The 20,665-nt window shown below is 39.1% G+C and overlaps 1 protein-coding gene across 2 annotated transcripts in view; it reads left to right on the forward strand.

The window, feature by feature from the left end:
* ptn (pleiotrophin) overlaps positions 1–19,587 on the forward strand; it is a 44,163-nt gene extending 24,576 nt beyond the window's left edge. For both annotated transcript variants that reach the window (XM_051890742.1, XM_051890741.1), the window contains exons 2-5: positions 8,526–8,614; positions 10,668–10,841; positions 12,091–12,249; positions 18,982–19,587. In XM_051890742.1, the coding sequence (XP_051746702.1) occupies positions 8,527–8,614; positions 10,668–10,841; positions 12,091–12,249; positions 18,982–19,037 (477 nt within the window). In that variant the 5' untranslated portion in view covers position 8,526 and the 3' untranslated portion in view covers positions 19,038–19,587. The remainder of the gene's footprint in view (positions 1–8,525; positions 8,615–10,667; positions 10,842–12,090; positions 12,250–18,981) is intronic.
* Positions 19,588–20,665: the final 1,078 nt, after the last annotated feature.

Consider the following 20,665-nt stretch of genomic DNA (forward strand, 5'->3'; position numbering starts at 1 on the left):
AGGAGCATAATTGAGCATAGACAACTTTTTCTAGTATTTTAGACATAAATGGAAGATTTGAAATGGGTCTGTAATTTGCCAATTCATTTGGATCTAGTTGTGGTTTCTTAAAGTTGCATTATTCAATCTGTTGATGTAATTTCCACTGAAACAGAAAGACAGGGCGGGACATATCGGGCAGCTCCTCCCCTTTTTTCAAAATAGCCAATAGCGTTTCTTTATATCACAGCTCGGCCAGAGCCGTTGACCTCGGTAAAGCTTCTGGCCACATGGAGACGCGTTTAGCTGTATACGTAAAAATTTTGTATCGTAACGCTGTTTCGTCCAGGCGGATCTGCTGTTTTGGGAGCCTGAAACTGCTATTTTTTGGAAACCGGATCCTAGAGTGGATAAATCGACACCCTTGCGTTTTCGTGTGTACAGCCAATCGGTATATTTTGTGAAACGATGATGTCATCACAAGGTTTGTGCGCTTCTTCTCGGTTTTTAGTGTATCTCTGTGGCACAATTACAGCGCCACATACTGGTTTGGCAAGTATACCACATCGTTTTGAGTCTGTTTCAGTGGTTTCGTGTGTACGCAGGTTTTTCTTGAGACGACGTCGTGTTTACGGTTGAACGAGGAAAAAAAAAGATCGGATATGGAAAGCTCTGGCTTTGTGTGGATGTCGTCTCAGTTTCCTTCTAATCTCTAACCTTTTCTCTTCCTAATCTCCATATCGCTTTAAAATACAGCATTCTGTGCAGAATTCAGATGGATCTGATACGTTTTGTTGTCTGCGCTGACTCGTGGATATGATCCGCTCTGTGCTCTCGTGTCTCTGGACCGGAGCAGACTGTGTGTGTGCTGCGGCTCTTCGCGTGACACTAACGTGAAACCAGACTTCATTCGGCCCAATAGAAAGCATATTTACACCGTCTTAATCGTCCCCTGTTCCCTATATAGTGCACTACGTGCCATTCACCATGTAGAAAATAGTAAATGTGTGAACAAGTGACCGATTTCAGCCGCAGCTTCAGCATCTGTTTATAATGTAGGGGTGGGACGCTTCAGATTCTAGAGAGCATTTGATTGGACAGAAAATCTGATGAGAAGCTGAAGTGCAGGGTGATGTCATGAAAATCGTTGATCCATATTGGTGGAAGTGAGAGACTGTTTTAAGTTTTAAGTCACTTATATCTTCTAAATATGATTTTTGTCATTGTTTTGGAGCACACTAGCTTGTAGATAGCAGTAAGGCTAACATATTTCATGGGGACTTTAATGAGAGGCTTATTAACTGCCAGCTTGAACAGCCTTCACATATCACTTTTTCACTATAGCTGTAAAGCACTGCAATTATTGTTGTTGTTGTTCATATACAGGTATGCTGCATATTGCAAAAAAACGAACGCAAGAGTAGTGTGCTGTTGAAACATGTCCTGTGTGTGTGTTTCAGCGGATCACCTTTGGTGATGCTGTGCTTTCTGGAATATTCTGAAAGATGTTTTCAGCGTGTGTGTGCTAATACTCCGTCCCCTGCGCTGAACTTTTCTCTGGAGTGAAATTCATGGAAAGACACGAATGTCAAAAAGTCGATTTGCAACACATCCCATTTATTTTCCATTTGAGAGGGTTTTGCTGGCTATAAGCTCAGTGTGTGTGTGTGTGTGTGTGTGTGTGTCTGTATAAATGTGTGTGAAAGTGATTTGGGATTACAGGTGCCTGGCAGGTTTATCTGAGACCCGGCGGCTTTATCCGGGGCAGTTCCATCTGTCTGAGTGTATGTAAGTCTCCAGGCTTAGTGTCGCTCTGCGTGGGTTTCTCTCTCATGAATCTGATTGTTTGATTTGTGTCTTGTGGCTTGTGTTTACTGAGATCAGAAGCCTCAGCGACGCTCTGACCTGTAGTATTAACGGCACAGCAAAACAGGGGAATATCGTCTGGATTCATTAGTGGTGACTGTGTGCTGCATACGGGTCAGGGATTTGAGCACGCTCTCAACCATAAGTGTTAAAGTTGAGTGTGTGCGTCCTGAATGATTCTTCAAAGCGTGTGTGTTGTTGAGAGCTGTGCTGATACTTTACTAAGTGATCAGATGCACTGTTATCCTGTCCAAACACCTAGCAACTGCCCAGAACAACTTAGCAACCACATAACAATGCCCTAGCGACCCTCTAGAACTTCTTAGCAACCACACAGAAATACCATAGCGACCTACTTAACACCTTAGAAACCACATAACAATGCCCTAGTGACCCACTAGAATTCCTTAGCAACCACACAGAAATGCCATAGCAACCAACTAACACCTTGGCAAGCACATAGTAATGCCTTAGCAACCAACTATAACTCTTTAGCAACCACATAGCAATGCCCTACTGACCAACTAGAACACTATAGCAACCACATAGTAATGTCCTAGCAACCAACTAGATCTCAACCACATTGTAATGCCAAATTGACCACCTAGAACACCTTAGCAACTTCATAGTAATGCCCTAGCAACCACCTAGAACCCTATGGTAACCACATAGCAATGCCCTAGCAACCATCTATAACTCTTTAGCAACCACATAGTAATACCCTAGCGATCACCTAGAACACCTTAACAACCACCTACAACACAAATAGCAACCACATAGCAATGCCCTAGCAACCAACTAGAACTCAACCACATTGTAATGCCAAACTGACCACCTAGAACACCTTAGCGGCTTCATAGTAATGCCCTAGCAACCACCTAGAACACTATAGTAACCACATAGTAATGTCCTAACAAACTACTAGAACACATTGACAACCACATAGCAACGCCCTAGTAACCAACTTGACCTCAACCACATTGTAATGGCATATTGACCACCTAGAACACCATAGCAACTTCATAGTAATGCCCTAGCACGACCTATAACACTATGGTAACCACATAGCAATGCCCTAGCAACCATCTGTAACTCTTTAGCAACCACATAGCAATGCCCTAGTGACTAACTAGAACACTATAGCATCCACATAGTAATGTCCTAACAAACAACTAGAACACACTGACAACCACATAGCAACGCCCTAGCAACTAACTTGACCTCAACCACATTGAAATGGCATATTGACCACCTAGAACACCTCAGCGACTTCATAGTAATGCCCTAGAAACCAATTAGAACTTCTAAACAACCACATAACAATGTCCTAGAAACCAACTAGAACACTTTAGCAACGACATAGTAATGCCCTAGCAACCAAGTTTTGCACAGGCAAACACACTCATATTTTCTCCAGTAAATCTAGTTTGAGTTCAGGCCTCGTCTGACCGCTGTAATGTGATAATATCAGTTGTCTGAGGAAGAATGAACTGTTGAGCATCATTCTAGTAATTCACAGAAAATGAAATGATGAAATCTTTAGTTATGAATTTTGTTGTTGATTGTCATGTTCATGTCAGTATGATTGATGTCAAAGCAGCTGTCCTGTGTCTCTGTCTGTCTGTCTCTCGTACTGTGAGAGTCGTTTAATATTTATATTGTGTTTATAGATTCACACCAAACTGAATTTCAGCCATTAAACAGTAAATCTCACAGCTGCTCGCAGTGCGTCTGTGATTCTTATACTTATAAATGTCACTAAATAAAGCAGCTGAATGCGAGCAGAAATTCACACGCACAATGTTGTGATATGCGCTGTCAATTTTCTTAGTCTGTAAAAGATGACCTGTTGACAGTTTCTTGTGTTAACAGCAGAAAGAACTCTGTGTAAACACGAGTTTTTCAGTGTAGTTTGTGGAGAAGCGTTCTAGCATACACAGCCTTCAAGTTATGTCAGAATGATTTTTTTATGAGATGAGCGCACATGTAATTACCAGTGTGTTTTCTTTGAGCACAGACAGGGTTGCCAGGTTTTCACAACAAAACCCACCCAATTGCTACTCAAAACTAGTACAAAACTAGCCCAATCTCGTTTCAGGGGGGTTTTGAATTTATCAAGACCTCGAAGCAGATAGGAGGGAGAAACACCCAGAAACACGTCACACGTGGATGCTCCCAAGTATAAGGGGCTTTCCGTGCCATTAATGCTTGGATAACACGCCTGTGTCTCTTTTGATTAAAAATAATGGCTAGTGCAGAGGCTGGGATATACGGAAACCTACCAAAATCCGTTGCCATGATTTTTGGAATGACTTATCGCAAGAGGAAAAAAAAGACGTTTTAGTCGCATAACATCGGTTAATAGAAACGCCGTCGTTTTTTTATCGATATTTAGAAAATATCGCAAAAGTTTTGTGCAAATCTGTAATGGAAACGCAGCTAGTGTTAAAGTAGCCCAATTTCGTGTGAAAATAGCGGACTTGGCAAAACTGGCTACGTTTACATGCACCCAAATAATCCATTTGTAATCGGATTGACGGCTCAATTGGATTGAAAAACGTTCATGTAAACACCTTTATCGATCCAATTGAGCTCAATCCGAATGAAATTTCGATCGTATTGGAAGGGGTGGTTTATTCCTTTTCTAATCCAATCCAACAGCAAAAAATGACCATGTAAACGCTTGAATCTGACCACTTTCTCAATCGTATTCAGAAGTCTCTGGGGCACATGCGCGGTGCAATGTTGACACGCATTACGCAGTGCGCGAGTTCACGTTCACGTCTTTATTTGTAAAGATGTATGCCAACAGGCAGTGGCGTAGCTGTATCCCTTCATCCTAATATTGGAAATCTTTCCGAGAAGGGGAAGCCAATGGATATCACACAAGAAGCAACGTGCAAACTTTGCACAAGAGTTATACCGGTGAAAAAGTCTCAACTTCGGTCAGTATTCACTAGAAAGTGAAAGTAAATAGTGACAAATAGTGACGCTGCATTAACAGAGCATATTCTCTCAGAGACGAATTTCAACATAATATGCTGATGACAACGGTATATAACTGTCTTAATTTATTCCATTATTTCTCTTGTGGCCGTATATATAATAGTATTTCGTGTTAAACAGGTTGGTTTTTTTTTTTAAGTCTGTGCTTGAAGTAAAGCTGCGCTTAATTTTCATTGATGACTGCAGGAAATATTATAGCCTACACTCTTAATAATTTTAATTATAGGCCTATAATTCATTGTATAATAGACCTAAAAAAAATGTTTAAAACATTTCCAAAGATAGCTAACAGCCTAATCTTTTATTATCCTCACAGCACGTCAGTTATGCGCTATGAAATTATTGTGGGGCAAATTTATTACAATATTAATTTAATAATAAAAGAAGCCTAACCTAATAGTAATAATAATAGAGTAGAATAATGTAACAGGCCTACATTAATTGGAAATACCAAATCTTCTTAATATTGAAAAGATTTGATGCTTTTGACAATCTCTGGCTATCATCGATACATGATCATCATCTGTTGACGCAAGTGTGATTGATATGACGTCACACACGCAGAGCGCGTGGACAAACGTTTTAATCGGAATGTATATAAAACACATATAAACGGATATTTGAATCAGATTACAATGTTTAGAGTACATGTAAACAGATCTGCAATCAGATTCAATTCATTTGGATTGATGAAAATTGTAAACTTAGCCACTGAGTACACAGCTAACAAAATATTCTAAGAACATTTGCTAACGTTCCCATTAAGGTGCCCTTCCCAGTTTTTTCAGTGTTTTAAAAATGTTTTTTTCTTGGTTATGAGAACGTTAAGGGAACATTCCATTTTGTAATTTTCCAAACATTATGAGAACGTTACTGGGCCCTATAGAGAATGATGTAATTGCAAGCAGATTGGGTTAAGGACTTATGAGCCTGCGCCATCTAGAGTTTCATGACAGAACCAAATAACTCCGAACAAACATTCTATTACTTTCTATAATTCAGTAACTTTGAGAGAACCTTGAATGTTTTGAGAAGTGAAGTATAACAATAAAGTGAATGTTGACTGACACCACTCTCTGTTTTCTCAGTTTCTTTAGTCTAAATATATTTCATTCGTCTTTTATCTGGCTTCTTTAGAACGTCTTGTTGTTTTTCCAGTAAGCTCCACCCCCTGATCACTGAAACAAACAGCCAAAACCCAACAAATCTGGGTTTGGGTCTGAGTCAGAGTAGCTGGATCAAGCATGAAGCTTTTCCAGACTCAGCGTGGATAAAACCTGTCAATCACAGCACACAGGCAAACACACCATCACTCAGAAGAGCGGTCCATAAGATTTGCAGTCATATGATAGCTTTATGTGAGGAGTGCTTACCTTCCACTTTCATTCTATGGAAAAATAACTTGCACAGAAAACACGTGTTTTGTGTGACATGAAGGTGAGTAGATGATAACAGTATTTGGCTTTCTGAGTGAACCGTCCCTTTAAGAGCCAATGCACCAGGCTTACAGAAATCTGTCAATTGCGAACGACGAGTACAGCTTTGTTCGGTGTGTGTGGTTCACTCTGATGGATCACGTTGTCACTCTCTCCCTCCTGCTTTTACACTGATCAATGAGCTAATGGAGTGTTAGAGAGGGATAACAGCTTTACCTCAGTGCGCGCACACACATGGACGACCCCCCTCAGGTCTTCATTCTGTAGGGGTTTGTAAGAAAGCAAAAGTCATTTGTCATGTGACACTAGTGGACTTCCTTTAGGGTCAAACGTGAAGATATTCATGATGTCTGTCTAGCAGGATCGGGAAAAATTCTGACTTGAAGAGTTGAGTCAATTCATGAGTTGAATCAGAATGACTGGAAGAGGAATTTACTGAAGGAAATAAACAGTCCCAACACAACTATAAAAATGGCCTAGAACAGATTACTTCTTATGGGGTCTGTTTGGCTCTATTTTTGGGCACAATTTACATTTATGCATTTAAAAAATGCTTACAGTGGTTTCAAGCTATACATTTTATCGGTACATGCATTCCCTGAGAATCCATGTTTAGCTTAATTTCATGGGAAACGGAAGTGTTCTACCACCATGTTTTGTCCAATTAAATTTTAAAACATAAAAAAATTAATTTTTAATGATTAAATGTAATTACAACTATTTATATTAATATTTCTTATTATAGTTATGTTATTTATTAGTTTCAAATTATATGAACATATTTATATAAATAAAATCATATATATATATTCATAAATAATATTCATATATATATATATTCATAAATAATATTCATATATATTTGTCTATTATTTTATATTAACCAACATGCAATACATATATATATATATATATATATGTATTGTGTGTGTGTGTGTGTATATATACATATATATATATATATTAGTATTTGTATTATTTTACATTTATTTTAAATTAACTTTATATGTTATATAATTATAATATCAGGCATTATAAATATCAGATTTTGGAATTTTAAGCATTGCTTTTTTGCCCACATGTTGTGTAAGTGATGACATGTTTATGGGTAATTCATACTAAGAAATTTAGAAGTTTTTTTAATTAATTCAATTTTAATTACAATTCTACATCGAATTTGCTAAATCAGTTCAGTTGACATTGGAGTATTGAATTAGACTCTAGGAGGCTCCTAACCCTGCTGTCTAGTCCTCAAATCTCAATGCTCCTGTCACATCACTCGAGGCTAATCCTCTCTCTCATCCCATATCACAGATTCACTTGCAGTGTTGCTAATCAGGGTTTGGAGGGCAGATTACGTTTTAACGATCCGAACCGCTTTATATGTCATGACTCATGAGTCTTTGATTGGCAGGTTTTTGCCCATCTGACTGAAATCACGGTTATTATGTGGCGCTGGCGATTTCACAGTCTGACTGATGTGGAACAGCTCAGGTGTGTGTGAGCGCCTGCTGCTCACACCGGCCCAGCAGAGACACGTCCACCGTGATTAGCACACTGATAGAGACAGAAATGATGGGACGAATCTCTCCCTCATTCTTTTCAATTTTGATGTTCTTTTCATGACAATTCAGCACATTTTCTCCCAAAATTCTCACTGTAATGTGTCTGGGTGGTTTACTTTTGCATCTGGTGTCTTTTGTAATTTATTAGATTCTCATTACTGTAAAACTATATTTTTTATTAAAACCTGGAAATAGTACATCTTTCATGGCTTCATTTTATATATATTTGACCTGGACATGTTATTGATAGATTTCATGAGATTCACCCGATGAGAGAAAATGGCTGAGCGTCTTTTTCATGAGGCAGAACTGGGAAAAAAGTTCAGTAAGCCAATGCTTATGGGCACAGCAGGAAGTCAGCCAACCAGAAATAGGAAGAGAAAAGGAGAGAGAGGGAGGCTCATAAGTAATTGAAATGGAGGTGATGTCGCCGATGGGCTGCACTGCTACTGTAACTGAAGTGCAGTCGAGCGTTTGGGATAAAATTGCTTTCTAATTATTCAATCCACCTTTACTTTCCCTCCTGAGAGACAGAGAGAGAAAGACTGAAAGAAAGAGAGAGAGATAGTCTTTGCATATATGTTGATGAAGCACTTACAGGTTGATATTTGTTTGATGTTTGTTTTGTTGTGTTATGAGCCTTACCTTTAATGAGCATTTACGTTTTTCCCAGAATGCAGCAGCAGTGGGTCTGTGTGGCTTTACTAGCCCTCCTGACTGTCACAACGACGCTGGCAGATGGTGGGAAAACAGAGAAACAAGGTAATCGAACATTACCACACAAAGATCACACTATATCACCCACACCGCTCTATATTACCCCATACTACTCTGTCACCAAAAACGCTCTATATCACCCTATACTGCTCTGTATCACCCACCCATACTGCTCTATATCACCCCATACTGCTCTATATCACCCTATACCGCTCTATATCACCCTATACTGCTCTATATCACCCTATACTGCTCTATATCACCCTATACCGCTCTATATCACCCTATACTGCTCTGTATCACCCACCCATACTGCTCTGTATCACCCACCCATACTGCTCTATATCACCCCATACTGCTCTATATCACCCTATACCGCTCTATATCACCCTATACTGCTCTATATCACCCCATACTGCTCTATATCACCCTATACTGCTCTGTATCATCACCCATACTGCTCTATATCACCCCATACTGCTCTATATCACCCTATACCGCTCTATATCACCCTATACTGCTCTATATCACCCTATACCGCTCTATATCACCCCATACTGCTCTATATCACCCTATACCGCTCTATATCACCCTATACTGCTCTGTATCACCCACCCATACTGCTCTATATCACCCCATACTGCTCTATATCACCCTATATTGCTCTATATCACCCCATACTGCTTTATTTCACCCCATACTGCTCTATATCACCTTATATTGCTCTATATTACCCCATACTGCTCTATTTCACCCCATACTGCTCTATATCACCCTATACTGCTCTGTATCACCCACCCATACTGCTCTATATCACCCCATACTGCTCTATATCACCCTATACCGCTCTATATCACCCTATACTGCTCTATATCACCCCATACTGCTCTATATCACCCTATACCGCTCTATATCACCCCATACTGCTCTATATCACCCCATACTGCTCTATATCACCCTATACTGCTCTGTATCACCCACCCATACTGCTCTATATCACCCTATACCGCTCTATATCACCCCATACTGCTCTATATCACCCCATACTGCTCTATATCACCCTATACTGCTCTGTATCACCCACCCATACTGCTCTATATCACCCCATACTGCTCTATATCACCCTATACTGCTCTGTATCACCCACCCATACTGCTCTATATCACCCCATACTGCTCTATATCACCCTATACCGCTCTATATCACCCTATACTGCTCTGTATCACCCACCCATACTGCTCTGTATCACCCCATACTGCTCTATATCACCCTATATTGCTCTATATCACCCCATACTGCTTTATTTCACCCCATACTGCTCTATATCACCTTATATTGCTCTATATTACCCCATACTGCTCCATATCACCCCATATACTGCTCTATATCACCCTATACTGCTCCATATCACCCTATACTGCTCTATATCACCCCATACTGCTTTATATCACCCTATACTGCTCCATATCACCCCATACTGCTCTATATCACCCTATACCGCTCTATATGACCCTATACTGCTCTGTATCACCCACCCATACTGCTCCATATCACCCCATACTGCTCTATATCACCCTATACTGCTCCATATCACCCTATACCGCTCTATATCACCCTATACCGTTCTATATCACCCTATACTGCTCCATATCACCCTATACTGCTCTATTTCACCCCATACTGCTCCATATCACCCTATACTGCTCTATATAACCCTATACTTCTCTGTCCCCCACACCGCTCTATATTGCCCCATACTGCTCTATATCACTACAAACAATTTGCATTTTCCTGTATTGCTCTATATCACCCCAAGTTGGTTTAAAATTCCCCTCACTGCTCTATATTACCTCTCAGTGTGTTATATTACTCCTCTATATTATCACACAGTGCTCTATACTTCCACATACAAACTGCACTATATTTCCTCACGCTGCTCTATGGTATCTAGTATAGAAACCCCATTGATCTGTAGAACCCCTCACTGTATTTTATCACCTTATGCAGCTCTATATCCACCCACACACACACACTTTCTCTTTCATACATACAACTGTAAGGTGTATGTATGAAACTGTGTGTGCTCCTACTTTGACAGGTAAGAAAGAGCGTAAATCAGACTGTGGCGAGTGGCAGTGGAGCGTGTGTGTGGCTAATGAGGGTGACTGCGGCCTGGGCACCAGAGAGGGCACACGCACCGGCACCGACTGCAAACAGACCATCAAAACCCAGCGCTGCAAAATCCCCTGCAACTGGAAAAAGCAGTTTGGAGGTGAGAAGCCACACATTCACAGGTGACACACACACAGGGCTCAGGGTAAATAAGCCTGTGTTGTGGAGTAACAAGATGGAGATTCTTGCAGAATTCTGTCCTCAGAAATGACACGACTGCAGTGAGAGCCAGAAACAACCTGGCAGAAGTGTGTGTGTGTGTGTATGAGAGAGAGCATATGCCACCTTCCCTCGGGATTTGTAGGTATGCACATAAACTATCAACAAACACTGAAACTGTGGGGTGTTTTCTCTAAGAAGTCTCTCTCTGGGAATGTGTAAGACAGTCTCGCTCTGAAAGAACATCAGAAATCACAGACTTAATAAAACATGATCACACTAAATGTTGAGTGATGAATCCTCTATGTATTTCTGTGTAGTTCAGCAGCCGTGTCAGTGTGGTTTAGTGTTGAAATTCTGATGTCTAGTGCAGAATTTATTCTCCTGAGCTGTTTCACACCAGCCTCGTTTTTGAGGGTCTTGACTCAGGACAGCGGCCATTCAGCCCGAGGGCTGCTGCATGTAATTACATTCTCTCTGCCTTTAAATATGTCATTAGAGACAATTTTGTGCTTGATTGAAGCAGTTTAACCCCCATCCATTCTGCCAGAGACCGAGAGAAATCGCTGCAACATATGGACTGAAAAAATGAAAGATGAAATGAGACGAGAGATAAAATGAAGGAACGAGAGCATAGATCAGGGCTTCGCAATTGGTTTTACTTCAGGATCCAGATTTTACATTAGACATCAAGTGCCGACCCAATACAGTACCTAAATTGTTTATGGTATGAAATTGCATTTCGATGGTCTCATGCTTTTGGCAGCAACACAAACCTCGTTGCGAGTGAACCTGTATTTAATATAGTCCGGGTTGTGTTTTCTTTTCCCTTGTGAAGTTTGCAACCCGTTTTACTTCCATAATCTGATGTATTTCCAAGTGAAACAGGATATCCAACAAGAAAAAATGTGTTTTTAAACTTGGAGTTATTGCATGGTGAAAAGTTTCTCTGTGTGACAGATGGTTGAAAAATAAGAGGGACTGAAAACTTTTAGACAAACATTTATTTCTTCAGAATAACTTTCACTGATGAATCATGCACAATAAGACCAGGAACATGCATTGAGACAAGAAATTTAGATTTCATTTTAGTTTGTTTTGGTTATGCATTTATAATGCAGTTTCTGTTGCAGATGATTATGTTGCACGTGAACTCACTGAAATCAAGTTGTGTTTTTTGTCTTGGGCAGGTGAGTGCAAGTATGATTTCCAGGCATGGGGGGAGTGTGATTCGACCACGGGAATGAAGACACGCACCGGTGTGCTGAAGCGAGCGCTGATGGACGCTAACTGTCCAAACACCGTTAGCGCCACCAAACCCTGCGGCAAACCCAAGACCAAGATACAAGGTACAAGAACACACAAAGACATGCTAAACAATGTGCTCAACTTAAATAAACCAGAGGCAATATGAAATGATTTGATTGGACTGCAAAAAAACATTTTTACATTTAAAAGATTAGTTCCTGATAATTTACTCACCCCCATGTCATCCAAGATGTTTGTCTGTCTTTCTTCAGTCGAAAAATAAAAAGAAGGTTTTTGAGGAAAACATTCCAGGATTTTTCTCCATATAGTGGACTTCACTGGGGTTCAACGGGTTGAAGGTCCAAATGTCAGTTTCAGTGCAGCTTCAAAGAGCTCTACATGATCCCAGACGAGGAATAAGAGTCTAATCTAGAGAAACCATTGGTCATTTTTTTTTAAAAATAATGAACTTTTATATACTTTTTAACCACAAATGCTCGTCTTGCTCTGCTCTGTGATGCTCCACGCATTACGTAATCACGTTGGAAAGGTCATGCGTGACGTAGGTAGAAGTACTGCGGTAGGGCAGTACAGTCTCATTTTCTCCTCCAACTTCAAAATTATTTGATATTGTCTGATAAGACTTAAGGGGCTCGCACACCAGACGCGAAGCTCAGCGCCGCAACACGTCTTTAAAATTCGAACACATTGTTTTCTATTGTTTTCCGAGTCGTAGCTGGGTGCCGCGGACAGGCGCCGAATGTCGCATCTGGTGTGCGTACACTCATAGAAAACAATGCGTTCGAATTTTAAAGACGTGTCGCGGCGCTGAGCTTCGCATCTGGTGTGCGAGCCCCTTTAGTCTCTGCACGTTCGCATTGTAAACACTGGAACGGTACTTCCACCTACGTAACGCGTGACCTTTCCAACGTGATAATGTAATGCGTGGCACATCGCAGAACAGTGCAAGACGAGCATTTGTGGTTAAAAAGTATAGAAATTTTTATTTTTTTAGAAAATGTCCAATGGTTTCTCTAGATAAGACTCTTATTCCTCGTCTGGGATCATGTAGAGCTCTTTGAAGCTGCACTGAAACTGACATTTGGACCTTCAACCCGTTGAACCCCAGTGAAGTCCACTATATGGAGAAAAATCCTGGAGTGTTTTCCTCAAAAACCTTCACTTCTTCTTGACTGAAGATAGAAAGACATGAACATCTTGGATGACATGGGGGTGAGTAAATTATCAGGAAATTTTAATCCTAAAGTGAACTAATCCTTTAAGGCAAAACATCACAGGGGAATAGGGTAAAATTTTAGTCACTATACTTCCCTAGTTAATTAATCACAGTACACAGGAAGACAATTGTTTTTATTAAGTTTTCTGCAGTGTTATGTTTATGTATGCAAATCAGGCAGTAACTAATTAAATATGCATTCATTTGCATACATTTCCAGAACAGAAATCAGAACATAAGACAAAGTCAGCCTCAAAATTATTGTTTTCGTTTGTCGACATATTACAGTTAAAGGTTTTTACTGAGGGATTTTGGATTTTTATCACTCCATAAATCAGAAAATACTGTCAACAGCTATGAAAAATTTTTATTTTAACTATTTTTAGGAATAAAATGTTATATAAATCAGTTAACTAAATCTATTAACTATTAATCACAAATAAAGCTGAAGCAAATTAAAATATAAATATTAGTTGAAAAAGTTAAACTAAACAAAATTTAGAAATGTTGCCTTGGCAATAAACTGAAACAAGTTTAAGTTGAAGCACTAAAATTATTACCTGGAAATAAATAAATATGAATTTAATAAATTAATAAATTAAACCTAAATAGCAATATTTAAATAAAAAACTAATAAAAAGACTAAAACACATAATGAAATGACTAAAAACATTAAAAGCTAATTAAAAGTATTAATAAAAGTTGTCGGCGCAAATAGCCTCGTGGGCAGCACCGACATATAGCACAGTTTCGTTTCGGCATCCCGAGTTCGAGTCCCGGCTCATGGACCTTTCCCGATCCCGTCCCCCTCTCTCTCTCCAGCTTCCTGTCCTGTCATAATAAAGGCAAAATGTAAAATCTTAAAAATAATATATATATATATATATTAATATTAATAAAACCTAAAATAACACTGATATAAACCAGGCAAATGATATATGAACAAACCTTCATAAAGTTAAAATAAATAGATAATGTAATGTAAAACTTTTAAAATATGTAATAAAATACTTTTTTTTTTTCACTAGTCCATGACATGTTATGAAAGCAAAACTGACCAGTGCATGAATAACAATAGATTTGCCTGTAGTGTCTTGCCTTAAAAGTGATTAAAAATCCAAAAATTAACCATATTTATTCATAATGCCACTCTGACGGCAGTTTTATTTCTGGACGTACTTAACTTCGAATCAAACATGCAGCAATATGAGGTCATGTGACAGACACATTGTTGTCATAATATTGTTAGAATATAATATACAGTACAGAAGTCTGTGTTTTGAAGGTTACACTGAAATATTAATCAGTGAGGTCCTTCTCTCTTGAGCTCGACTCCAGAAGATTCTAAAGACTCTATTAAACTTTAATAAATGTGACGTTGTGACAGTGTGTGTGTGTGTTAAAGGCCACAGACGCTCGTTGTGTGGGACTGTGTGTATTGTTATGAAGTGAAGACGCTGAGATGTCTGGCAGCTTTTGTACATTTACCGCGGTATTTCTAAAGCCACAGTCTCTCGCTGATGAATCACTCCTGCTGTAATATCCCTCATTTGTAAGTCGCTTTGGATAAAAGCATTTGCTAAATTAATAAATGCTGGCAACCATTCAGGCTAATCAAAAGAAATTCATCTTGATATTACACCAGCATCATTTTCCAGTCTGAAAGTTGCAGATTTAATTTTCCGCCGCAAAAGAAAACAGACGGAAACATATGCGTTTATTTAACTGAGAAAGAAGAGGTTAATTATGTTGTGATGCGATTGTGTTTGGATGAAATGGACGGTGAAGAGATGCCAGTCTGTCAAACCTGTTCTCATTTGTTATTATTGGCATAAGTGTTGTGAAGATCTGGATGAGGCTGCTGGATCAGAAGGGGGAAGTGGAGATGGATTGGGCTGTAGTGGATGTGACGGGTCTGGTGCGCTCGTCTAATTTATCAGGATTTGAACTTGAGCTCAAGTGCTTCTGCCACCCTGAAAGAGCTTAAAGAGCCGAATCCATCATCAAACATCAGGAGGAGCCCGGAGAGATGAAGCACTGACCGCAGGAAACATGGATCATGAGGCAGATCTAGATGAGACGTGGAGAGTGTCTCCTTCAGATCTCAATATGAACTCAAACATTTCTCAGTAAATACATATGAACTCTTCACGTGTGTCAACAACTGGTACAGTCGAGTCACTGACGGTGTGTGTGTGTTTTTGTGACATCAGGACACATTTGTATAATGACATGGGTATGACATAGGTATTACTAGGAGAGGGTGACTTATGAGGACATTACTCCATGTCCCCATTTTTCAAAAGGCTTATAAATCATACAGAATGAGTTTTTGTGAGAAAATAAAAATGTTTAGGGGTAGTGTAGGGGGAGAGAAAATACGGTTTGTACAGTATAAAAACCATTACACCTATGGAATGTCCCCAGAGTTCACAAAAACAAACCTGTGTGTGTGTGAAAGAGAGTGTGTGTGTGTGAGTGTGTTTGAGAGAGAGAGAGTGTGTGCGCTTGTGAGTTTGTGTGCGCGTGTGTGTGTGTGTGTATGTGTGAGAGAGAGTGTATATGTGTGTGTGTGTAAGAGAGAGTGTGTGTGTGCGCGTGTTTGTGTGCATGTGAGAGTTTGTGTGTGTGTGAGTGCGTGCGTGCGAGTGTGTGTGTGTGTGCAAGTGCGAGTGTGTGTATGTGTGAGAGTGTGTGTGTGTGTGTGTGTGAGAGAGAGTATGTGTGTGTAAGAGAGAGTGTGTGTGTGTGTGTGCACGTGTTTGTGTGCATGTGAGAGTTTGTGTGTGTGAGTGCGTGCGAGTGTGTGTGTGTGTGTGCAAGTGCGAGTGTGTGTATGTGTGAGAGAGTGTGTGTGTGTGTGTGTGTGAGAGAGTATGTGTGTGTAAGAGAGAGAGTGTGTGTGTGTGTGAGTGTGTACGTGTTTGTGTGCATGTAAGAGTTTGTGTGTGTGCGTGCGAGTGCGTGTGTGCGCAAGTGTGTGTGCCAGTGTGTGTGTGTGCAAGTGTGTGTGTGAGAGTGAGTGTGTGTGTGAGAGAGAGTGTGCGTGTGAGAGAGAGTGTGTGTGTGAGAGAGAGTGTGTGCGTGTGTGAATGTATGAGTGAGTGTGTGTGAGTTCGTGTCTGTGAATGTGCGTGGGTGTGGGTGTGTGTGTGTGTTATCAGCAGGTAATGTGTATTTGTGCCCTTTTTAGTGTGCCAACAAACAGGACAGAGGTGATTAGAAACTCCCTAGAAATTCCCTGCAGATGGACCGTTAACACACACACACACACACACACACACACACAGGGTGAGAGGGGTGTTGTCGCCTGGGTCTGTTTGAGGTGATAAGAGTGGCAGCAGAGAGGATTGTGGGGGTTTGGGAGAGGGTGCCACTGTCATAGATGGATGAGCGGAGGCTGTAAACAGGTAAACACACACACACACACAGCAAAGTGTGTCCAGCTGTACGGCAGGCCGGAAGGGACGTCACATCGCTCACACAGTGCAAAAAAACGATTTTTTAAAATATTTCTGTCTTGTTTTCCAGCACAAATATCTGAACATCAACATACATTTACTGGAGAAGCAAAATGACTGAAGATATTAAGTCTTGATTTAAGTGAGTTTATGCTTAAATCAGTAACAAATACAGCATCTGCTGATGGAGTCAATGTATGTTGATGTTCAGATATTTGTACTAAAGACAAGGATACTGAGGAGGAACATCACTGTTTGCAGTGCGCTGATGTTCATGCGAGACGCTGCAGCTCTGAGAGGGATTTTCACGGACCGCAGAGATGAACTGGCAACATTGTGACGCTTCCGTCTGTTTCTGTCTCTGTCTGTCGGATGTCAGGTCACATGATTTGGCTCGTACTAAAGGCTGATTCTCTAATAACAGCCTGAACCGCTGGGATCCGTCCAGCTCATGAGACGCAGATGCTGATGTGTGTGTGTGTGTGTGTGTGTGTGTGTGTGTGTGTGTGTGTGTGTGTGTGTGTGTGTGTGAATACACACTCAATCTGCCCTGAAAACAGCTCAAAACAAACAGCATGGATGACTGGGCCGTTTGTCCGTCATTCTGGATCACAACTGGACTGATGTTATGGTTCAGATGTTGTATCAACTCTTGAGGGGAAATGAAATTTAACACAAATGATGTAATTTTATATAATTATATATATAGTGTGAATGAGAACATATTAATGTATATTCATTATCGAGATTATCGGGGTTTTTCTCAGGAGAGACGGCAGTAAAGGTCATTGATCTCATTGGAACAATCAGTTTATGTTTCATCTTTCCTCTGGATTCTTTCTATAATAATTCGATGTTGTTCTGCTGATGGTCTTTTGGTTGTTTTTGTGTTTGATTTGAATGGTTTTAATCTTTATGTAAATGAGATGCTAATACTATGAGCGCTTGGTTGGAGTTGTTGCACATGTAATCCTCATCATTGTCACTCAGTTTAATGAAGATTTTTGATTGTTCTGTGTGAAAATGTTTGGCGAGTTCAGACACGACCGCAGACGGCAGGTGTTGATGACAAGATCAACTTTTACACTTGATAAACTTTGATCAACAGGTGACGTCCACCAGCGCTCTCTCTCTCTCTCTCTCGCTCTCTCTCTCTGTAAATAGAGAAAACTGTTAATTAAACTAAGTCAAGGTTCATTTCATATCTGAGATGAGATTTATGCAGACGAACGTTTATAAATATCCTATTATAACAATAGAATAATTCAGGACAGGGTTATTATTGTTAACTAAAACTATTAAAACATTTCTGTTAATAGAAATAAAATGTAAATATTAGCTGAAATCTTAAACTAAATGAAAGTTAGAAATGTTGCCTTTGCAATAAACTGCAATAAGCATCAAATTATTAACAGGAAATAAATAAATAAATATCATAACTTTTTAAAAAATTAATAGCTAATTCAATATATTACTAAAACTACAGTAAAAACTAAAATAACACTGATTTAGAGTGATTTTTCTGTCAGTGTTTGTCACATTTTCTTGTTATCATGCAAAAACAAATTACTCAAATGAATAAAAATGTTGAATGATAAAATATTTACATCGCAGTAGCATTTTGATTTAAATAAAGTCATTTTTAATTTTACAATGAAACTAAAAAAAAATACTGTAATACTAAAAATAAGAAAAATAAATATCTTAAAAATAAGATACTGTATGAGAATCCTACAAAAATCCTCAAAAGCAGCATATTCAGATGCATTATCCATAATTAACAGCAAAGAGAATATGGGGTTAAACTTTATGGGGTTAACTTTATTTCAGCTAGTTGCCAACATTTCTCATTTTCATTCAGTTTAACTTGATGTACTAAAATAACTCAAATTAAAACTGAAATAAAAATTGATAAAAAAAAAAACAATATAGACATTTAAAAATGACAAAAACACAACATTACTGAAACTTTAACTAATACAAAATATTAATAAAAACTATAAAAGCATCTCAGTGATACTTAAATAATGCAAAATATTTTTTTATGTTTTTTCTTTTGATTTTGGACTGAAACATGAGCTGTTTTCATGCGGTTGATGTGTGTGAGACACTGATGGTTGTTCGTCTCTCCACAGATTCACAGAAACCAAAACGAGACGGAAAGAAGAAGGAGCGAAACCCGACGGACTAGAGCAGAAACTTCATCATGAAGCGTCTCCTTCTGCTCCTGGATGTGAGCGGAAGAGATGATTTCTAACAGAATATTTTTAGATCATTTGTAGCTTTAATTTACAGCTCACAGAATAATAAATCAGTGATAAAAGAAAGACAAACTAAAATCTTCAGATGAATCTTCTAATGTTGACACAAAAGATCCTTAAAAAGAGTATAAATTAGTGCATTCTGGGAAATTAAGTGTGCTTCCACTGTCCAAAAAAAGAAAGTTAATAAATAATTTTTATGATTTTTTTTATATGCAGCATTTTAAACATTGATAATCTGATGTTTCTGAAATACCCATACGTTGTGTGAATGAGAACATATTATTAATGTATATACTAAGAAATGAAATAATGTATCATTAACTGTACTTGAATTCAAATTAGAATTCTGTTTGGAACCACATTCAAATTCAAAAAGTGACAGTTAAAGACATTCTCAAACAAACTAATGCTTTAAAACTCTTGGATGTAACATCATTTCCAGTGAATAAAGATGAATTATTCCTGCCCATCCATAAACGAGCATGTTTTGTGTCATTTCTTCAATGACTAAATGCTGAAATGAGCACAACAGGTGAGTTATTATTCATCATAACAGTTTTATTTGCTAGAACTCTTCTCCAAAAGTATATCGCACATACAGCAAATCTTATAAATACACCATGTTTCATCAATCCCTTCATTGCCCTAATAAAGATCAATAACATTCATATTCATTAATAAACACATGTATTTACACGTCATCTGTGCTACACATATAGACTATTATATATTATAATACAAACGTTAAGCTGATAAACCACACATCACACGACTGATGGAAGCCACAACTCACAGTGAATAGAAGCACGTGACACAGAAAAAGAAGCCATACTGAGTATTTACATCGTCATCTGTACAAACATCGTCACCCAAACCCAGCTGGATCATGATCGTTTTTGGTATAAACCCCGCTTTCGTGAGAGCGCAGCGCTCTTTTGACTCCTGCGTCGCCTTTCGTTGTTTTTTCAGAGTCTCAGGCCACGAGTGTTGCGCTTTTAAGTTGCTATTTCACATTTAAACACGTCTTGAGACTCTGTTTAAGTCCATTGCGCTCCTTCTAGCTGTTTTTGAACACAAGAACGCATTAGAGCCGAAACATACTCGACACAAGTACAAGTCGAACACACCAAAGTCCCTTTCATGGAAAGTGTGTTCAGTCGGCGGCCATATTTGCAACACCTCCGGGCATCTAAGACCAAGTCCTATCTATTTGAATGGGGGAATCCTGAAATCTCAAAAACTGCTTGGCGAACTCACAATTAAATAACATATTTCAAATCAGCAACAAAATCTAACAGGAACTGTCCCATAAATGTTGTTCCTTATGCTCAAATAGCCTTAAAAAGGCTTATTTTTAAGGCTAGACGAGTCAATGCGCATGTGCAGTCTTAATCGCGATTTTCATGTTTCTATGGGAACCGGAGCCTCTAACGGCTGCTGCAGTGACGCGATGACTTTACCAATCAGCGATTGGCTCTTTTACTTATAAGGCGGGACGTATTCCGCCATTTTGCGCGTTGCAGTTTCTCCCATTCTAATATGTTGATTTGCTGCT

This window comes from Ctenopharyngodon idella, chromosome 4 (assembly GCF_019924925.1).
Source record: "Ctenopharyngodon idella isolate HZGC_01 chromosome 4, HZGC01, whole genome shotgun sequence".
Classification (NCBI taxonomy): Eukaryota; Metazoa; Chordata; class Actinopteri; order Cypriniformes; family Xenocyprididae; genus Ctenopharyngodon; species Ctenopharyngodon idella.